Below are 6,469 nucleotides of genomic sequence, written 5' to 3'. Positions count from 1 at the left end.
GCTCCGCCCGCCGCCGATGCGTGGCACGCGGTAGCGCGGGTGCGGCGAGGCGGCCCGGGGCCCGTGCGTGGCGTGCAGCGACTGGAGGAGGAGCTGGTCCGCGGCGCTGTCCTGCGCGAGCCGCCACGTGTCGTCCGTCGCCGAGAGGATCCTCCCGATGAGCTGCACCGCCGGGGCCGAGTCGAGCCACTCCACGTGCGGCGTGGCGATGCCCTCCTCCCCGTACAGCCGCACCTCGCGGCCGATGATGTGCTCGTTGAAGTGCTGCTGCAGCGTCTCGTTGGCGAGGTTGATGAGCAGCTGCTCGAACCCGCTGACCGCAAAGCTCTCGAAGCCGTAGATATCGAGGATCCCGATGCCACGCCGCGCACCGCCCTCCTCGTCGCCATCGCCTCCGCCGCCTCCGCCGCCTCCGCCGCCTCCGCCGCCTCCGCCGCCTCCGCCTCCGCCTCCGCCGCCGCTCAGCGCCTCGTTGCAGACGGCGACGAGCCACTTGAAGACTCCAGCGTACAGCACGGTCGCGAGCGCGTCTCGCTTGGCCGCCGCCTCCGAGGCGGAGAGCGGCCGGAAGATCTCGACCAGGCCTCCGCTCGAGCGGCGCCGCCGCGAGCCGCTGCACGGCGCCACGAGCCGGCGGCGGCAGAGCGCTCCCTCGAGCTCCTCGGCCGAGGTGCCGAGCAGCGAAGCCACCTCCGCCAGACGGGCTGGATCCTCGGGGAAGGCCTGGCCGCCCTCCCGCGGGTCGGCGGAGGGGCTGTCCCCGCCCCCGAAGCGGACCTCGCCCAGCAGCAGCACGGCGGCCAGCACCGCCCAGAGCTGCCTCCGCCCCTCCGCCCCGAGGCCCATCTCGGACAGGAGACCAGACACCTCGCCAAAGCCGGCGGCGCCGTACCGCTCGCCGGTAGCGGTGGCGGTGGCGGCGGCGGCGGCGGTGGTGGCGGCGGCGGTGGCGGCGCCCTCGCCGTCGAGGTACGAGAAGCGGCGGGCCGTGGCTGGCGAGGCCGCGTCCGGGAGAAGGAGAGCCGCGCGCGCCCGCTCACATAGCTCGGCTGGCGGCGCGTGCAGCAGTAGGTAGAGGATGTGGAAGTTGCCCTCGCCGGCGGCGGCGCCGGTGACACGCGTCCGCTCGAGCAGGAAGTCGACGATGCGCGCGCCGCAGATGCGCGACGGCGCGGTGGCGGCGGAGGAGGCGGCGGTGGCGGAGGAGGCGGCGGAGGAGGAGGCGGAGGCGGAGGCGGAGGCGGAGGAGTAGTGCACCTCGATGAGCTTCCCGAAGCGGCTCGAGTTACTGTTCCGCCCGGTGGAGGCGTTCCCAAAGGCCTCGAGCAGCGGGCTGGTGGCGAGCAGGAGAGCGGGGAGCGGAGCCTCCTCCTCCAGCTGCGCGATGAACTTGAGGACCGACTTGGCGCACTCTGTCTTGCCGGCGCCGGACTCGCCCGAGACGACAATGTACTGCTTGCCTGCTGCCAGCTCGGCGTGCGCCGCAGCCGCGACGGCGAAGACGTGCGGCGATGTGGCGCCCTGCGTGTAGTCCTCGAGGAGGACCGCGTCGTCGGCCGAGGCGTCGGAACCGCGAGGCGCCCACGGGTTGAGAGTGAGCAGGATCTCGCCCACCCACGTCGCGTTCTGGCGGGAGGCGAAGCGGCGCTCGACGGTGTCAGCGATGGTGTCGGCCGAAAGGACGTCGAGCGAGAGGAGGTCGTCGGTGGCAGACGTAGCGGGCTGGCCTCCTCTCGCGCCGCCGCCGCGTCGGCGCGCAGGCCTCGCCGCTCCGCCTCGAGCGAGTTGACCTGGCCCTCGTACGACCGGATGTCCTCGTCGCGCTCCGCGAAGACGCCGCGCCTCCTGGAGCTCTGCGTGAGCGGCGTCGCCGTCGACCGGGGCGCTGAGCGCCTGGAGCTGCCGATCGAGGAGCTCCAGCATCGATTTGAGCACCCCCGAAGAAGAATTCCTGCCTCGAATAGACAGCATCTGGGAGCCACTCGGCGCCAGTTCGAGCGGCGGTCGGCTCGGCCACTGCGGGTGCGACGCATGATAGAGCTGCTGGGCGCCGCATCGTGTACTACCGACCCACGCCAAGGCGCGGGGCGGTGGTGCTCGCCGGCGCTCGCGGTGCTTCGGTGCTCGAGCGCGCTCAACATTGTGGTCGTTCAGGGCGGCTCGCACAGCGCCCGCAGACACACACACACACACACACACACACACACACACACACACACACACACACACACACACACACACACACACACACACACACACACACACACACACACGCAAGGGCGAGGACACGCGCAGGGGCCGCACCTCTAGCGAAGCCCACAGAGTGGGAGACTCCTATCACCGCCCTGCCACCCACGTGAGCCTTTTGGCCGCCTCTGTCAGTGTGCCCGTGGTAGTGAGAGACTGCTGGTGAGAAGCCGGAGGAAGGTCGCTAGTCGAGAGAGATCGCCAGTGGAATAGGGAGTCCACCGTGCTGCGAGCCGCTGTCGCTGTCCCTTGTCAGGAGCAGGAGAACTAGGAGAGCGCAACCAGTAGGAGGCCCGCGCCTGCCCCCGTGCCGCCGGGTGCAACCTGTCCTATACGAGAGAGGAATCCCTGGGACCCTGTCGTGTGGGTGAACCCTGCCCATCACTCAGTTCCTGGCTCTTGCGAACATACCCGAAGGTGGACTGCTGACAGTTTTTGAGAGAGAGAGAGAGAGATTTTTAGCACAATACCAAACAACTCTACGTTCAGTTTTTGCGTGAGGACTTGAGTGACATTTTTAGATGCAAAAAGAAAAGAAAGAATACAGACGAGCCCAAACGAGGGATGGGGGAGGAGGACAGGGTGAGCAGGATTTTGGAAGGACAAAAAGAAAGAAAGAAATAAACAAACATACGACCCAAGGGAGGGAAAGGAGGACGGCACGCCGCCACCACACAGGGATTTTAAGAAGAGGGGTGTGGTGCGCTAGCCGCCCCTCCCCTTAATATGTTCTGTTTCGGCAGTTTCTTTTTGACACCTTCATTTGCCCTCATTCCAGCCCGCATCGGCTTCCAATGCACAGCCCGCCTCCACAGCGCAGCAAACTGTCGTGGCCGACGGCGGCGCACGGCGACACACCCAGCGTGCGCGGTCACCTCGCCGCTACGCTTTCGCTTGTGATGGTTCGCTCGCTCCTCCTCCTCGCCTGGAGGTGCATCACCACCTGTGTCGCGACCGCTGCTGCGCTCCTACTCTCCACGCACGGCCCAAGGCCGGCGGGGTTGAGGCGCACCTCGAGCGAGGTGCTCCGCCTGAGTCACCTGGACGCAGCCCCGTCGACGACGGAGATTGTTTTTGTCGGGGACGCGTCATGCGGCAAGAGCGAGCTCCTCTGCGAGGCGCTCCGTCACCGCCCCGTGGGCTTTGCCGCCGCCGACGAGGCGCCGGGTCTCGAGGCGCAGCGGGTCGGCGTCATCGTGTGCTCGGCCGTGCAGGCAGACGGTTTCGAGAGCCTCCTGCCGTACGTCAAGCGGTGGCGGCTCGCGCTGCGCCGCGACTTTGGCGGGCGGGTGCCGGTGGTGCTCGTCTGCACCAAGGCGGACCTCACCCCGATGCGGCTGCCGCTCATCCAAGCGCTCGAGGAGCAGGGCGTCGCCTGCCTGACCGTGTCGGCAAAGGTTGGGACCAATATTCGGCACCTTTGGCAGCTCTTTGCGCGCGGGCTGCCGCCTGCGCTGCTGTCGACGGCGGCGCGCCGCCACGGCCTCCTCCTCCGCCTCCAGGCGGTCGGGCGGGGGTGCGGCCCGCGCGCACGGCGCGCGCGGTGCCTGCGCGCAGTGCGGAGTATCCAGGCGGAGGCGCGCGGCCGGCTCTCGCGACGGAGGGCCTCCCTCGCCGCCGAGCGAACGAGGCGCCTGCGCCGCCGCGCCGTCGGCGCCGCCGGCGCGTCCGCGTGCGCCGTATGTGCGGCCGCCGCCGCCGCACTGCAGCAGCAGCAGCAGCAGCAGCCGATGCTTCTCGACGCTCGCAGCGCGGTGTCCGCCCACTGCTCCTCTCTGCTGACGCCCGAGCTGCTCGACCTCGCGTATGGCGCACTCCTCGTCGCCGCCGTCGCCGCCGCCGTCTTCGTGCAGAAGGTCGGCCTGCCCATGCTGTTCCAGCTCCGCCACCGCGGCGTCGCTCGCTATCGCTCCCTCCGCTGCAGGGAGCGACTCCGCCTCCGCTCCGCGTGTGCGGGGTGCGCGCACCGCCTCCGCAGGGTGCGCGCGCTCGTCCCTTGGCCCGGGGCGCACCCGTCGCCGGCCCGACCGCCGCCGCTCCAGCTGTCGGATGCCCCGCGCCCGAGCGCCGCGCCGCTCGGCGCCGCCGCAGTCGAGGCGTGCGCCGAGATGATGGAAGCCTTTGAGAAGCGCGCAGAGTCGCCCGCCAGCCCCGGCCGGCGCGCTCCACGCAGCCGCAGCGCCTCCGGCCGCCTGCCCACCCTCTGCGAGAGGGGAGACGGGTTCGGCCCCCTCGCGCTCCGGCGCGTGCTGACCTTCCCCTGAGGCGCTCCGGCCAGAGGCGCCTCTCCGCAGCCCGAGTGGTGTGTTGACAGTGGCGGTGCGTGATTTATTGTTGACAGTGGCGGTGCGTGATTTATTGAGCGAGCGTGGCGTTCTTTGGAGCGTATTGACTTTGTGTGTACGTATGCGTGAGTGTGTGTGTGTGTGTGTGTGCGAGCGAGTACGTATGTGCCTCTTGTACGTATATTATTTTATTAATCTACCAGCTATACCACATTTTCTGGCTCGCAGCTCTCACAGGAAAAAAAGTCTCCTTGCCATGCAGTATGAATGTGTATACGTGCTCGTGCACGAGAGGTGCACCAACCGCAGAAGCCAGAACGTCGTGTTTTGCCTTTGAAAACTGAACAGATTTTTTTTGTGCGTCTCTCGCGTTCTCACTTTTCTCTCCACACTCTAGCGCCGCCGTGTCGCGCACACATAGTGCGCACATGCTCTCCCCTCAAACTCACAGTCATGCTCTCATGGCTATGCACCGGCTCGCTCTCTTAGAGGACTAACTACACTCTACATGAATCCGGCGACGAGGCCGACGATGACTGCTACGAGCGCGACGGCGAGCCCGTCGTTCACGCGACTAGACCTGGATCCGTGCCGTCCTCGGATCCGCAGGTCGCCCTCCGTCTCGCAATCCCCCGCGCCTTGCGCAGCCTGCGGCGCGGCGGCGGCGGCGGCACGTCCGCCCCCCCCGCCCCCCACCCCTCCCAGCTCGACCCCGCGCGGCTCGTCGCCCGCCTTGCCGCCCGCGTGGTGCGTCTCGTCCGGCAGCGAAGCAGGCAGCCACTCCGTGGGGGCGGGATCCTTGGGGGCGGGAGCTGCTCGCCGCCCGCCCTCGCCGCCGCAGGAGCACTTTGCCAGCAGCGTCTCGTCCACCGCCCTCCCCTCCCCACCGTCCGCCCCCTGCGCCGCCCAGCTGACGGCGGCGTGCGTGGCGAGGCAGGCGAGGCAGAGGAGGAGGCCGGCGTACAGAAAGTGGAGCCGCACGAAGAGTGCGTCGGCGGCGGAGCCGGGCCGCGGCGGGTGCAGCTTGCACCACACCTCGCCCGCCATCCGGCCGAAGCCGAGAGTGTACCCGACGGCGAAGGAGGCGGCGGCGCCCGTCGCGTTTGCGCGCCGCCAGAGCACGCCTACCCGCAGACCCGGCCACGGGTCTGGGCGGGCAGGCCACGCTCGCGCCAAGTGCGGCGGGGGAGGGGGAAGGGGCCGAGGAGGTAGACAGAGACGATGGGCGGCGCGAGGTACGCCATCACCGCCTCCTTGTAGAGGAAGATCTGGTCGGAGAGCACGTCGATGATCGGCAGCCAGAGGAGCGTCAGCACCGCGAGCAGCGCGCAGAAGGCCTGGCCGACGCGGACCACCTGCAGTGGTTGTACGGAGCTGACAAGGCATTGCACACCTCGGAGATGGCGCAGTCGCAGCCGACCTCGTGCGGGGAGGCGGCGGGGCGGAGCCAGCCGCGGTAGAGGTCGAGGCAGAAGAGGGAGGCGGCGGCGGTGAAGACGGAGTCGAGCGAGGACATGCACGCCTTGGGGTGTGAACGACGCCTCCTCACCCCCCCTGCCCTGTGGGGGCCGAGTCGAGGGAGGGGGTGCGCACCGCGACCGCCGCGGCGAGGTTGAGGCCGAGGAGGCCGGGCGGCAGCGTGTGCTGGAGCAGGAGCGGGAAGGCCTGGTTGGGAGTGGCTGTCCCGTTGGCGGGGTAGAGCTCGGCGTCGAAGAGCTTGCGCGCGATGATGCCGGGGTCTGGGGGGGGGGGGAGGGCTGTTTTTTTTTTTGGGGTTTTTACGTTTTTGGGTCTTGTTTGTGTTGGCGGCTTGGGTTTGTTGGGCCCCTCTTTTGTGGTGGGGGGTGGGTGTGGGGCCTCTCCTCTTTGTTTTGGTTTCTCCGGGGCCGGCCTTTGTTTTTTTTTCTTTTTTTTCTCCCCCCCCTCCCTTTTGTTTT

The 6,469-nt window shown here is 68.5% G+C and overlaps 3 protein-coding genes across 3 annotated transcripts in view; 1 reads left to right on the top strand and 2 right to left on the bottom strand.

Moving 5' to 3' along the window:
- Positions 1-1,074: 1,074 nt before the first annotated feature.
- On the bottom strand, positions 1,075-1,323 carry EMIHUDRAFT_77163 (hypothetical protein; the record flags this gene model as incomplete). The annotated part of the gene is made up of 1 exon (XM_005760441.1): positions 1,075-1,323. A coding segment is annotated over one exon (249 nt), but the record flags the coding sequence as incomplete, so codon positions are not given.
- Positions 1,324-2,031: 708 nt separating this feature from the next.
- EMIHUDRAFT_249230 (hypothetical protein) lies at positions 2,032-4,511 on the top strand (the record flags this gene model as incomplete). Its single annotated transcript, XM_005760440.1, has 6 exons — positions 2,032-2,120; positions 3,068-3,178; positions 3,254-3,752; positions 4,038-4,120; positions 4,226-4,291; positions 4,427-4,511. The coding sequence occupies 6 exons, from the start codon at positions 2,032-2,034 to the stop codon at positions 4,509-4,511; spliced, it is 933 nt and encodes a 310-aa protein (XP_005760497.1).
- Positions 4,512-5,036: 525 nt separating this feature from the next.
- EMIHUDRAFT_249229 (hypothetical protein) overlaps positions 5,037-6,469 on the bottom strand; it is a gene marked incomplete at both ends in the record, with an annotated part of 3,342 nt that continues 1,909 nt past the window's right edge. The window contains 5 exons of the mRNA XM_005760439.1: positions 5,037-5,147; positions 5,244-5,656; positions 5,698-5,869; positions 5,953-6,054; positions 6,126-6,271. Of these exons, the coding sequence (XP_005760496.1) occupies positions 5,037-5,147; positions 5,244-5,656; positions 5,698-5,869; positions 5,953-6,054; positions 6,126-6,271 (944 nt within the window). The remainder of the gene's footprint in view (positions 5,148-5,243; positions 5,657-5,697; positions 5,870-5,952; positions 6,055-6,125; positions 6,272-6,469) is intronic.

The sequence above is a fragment of the Emiliania huxleyi genome, assembly GCF_000372725.1.
Source record: "Emiliania huxleyi CCMP1516 unplaced genomic scaffold EMIHUscaffold_754, whole genome shotgun sequence".
NCBI lineage: Eukaryota > Haptophyta > Isochrysidales > Noelaerhabdaceae > Emiliania > Emiliania huxleyi.
The sequence above is the reverse complement of the archived record's forward strand: the minus strand, read 5'-3'. Positions and strand labels throughout refer to the sequence as shown.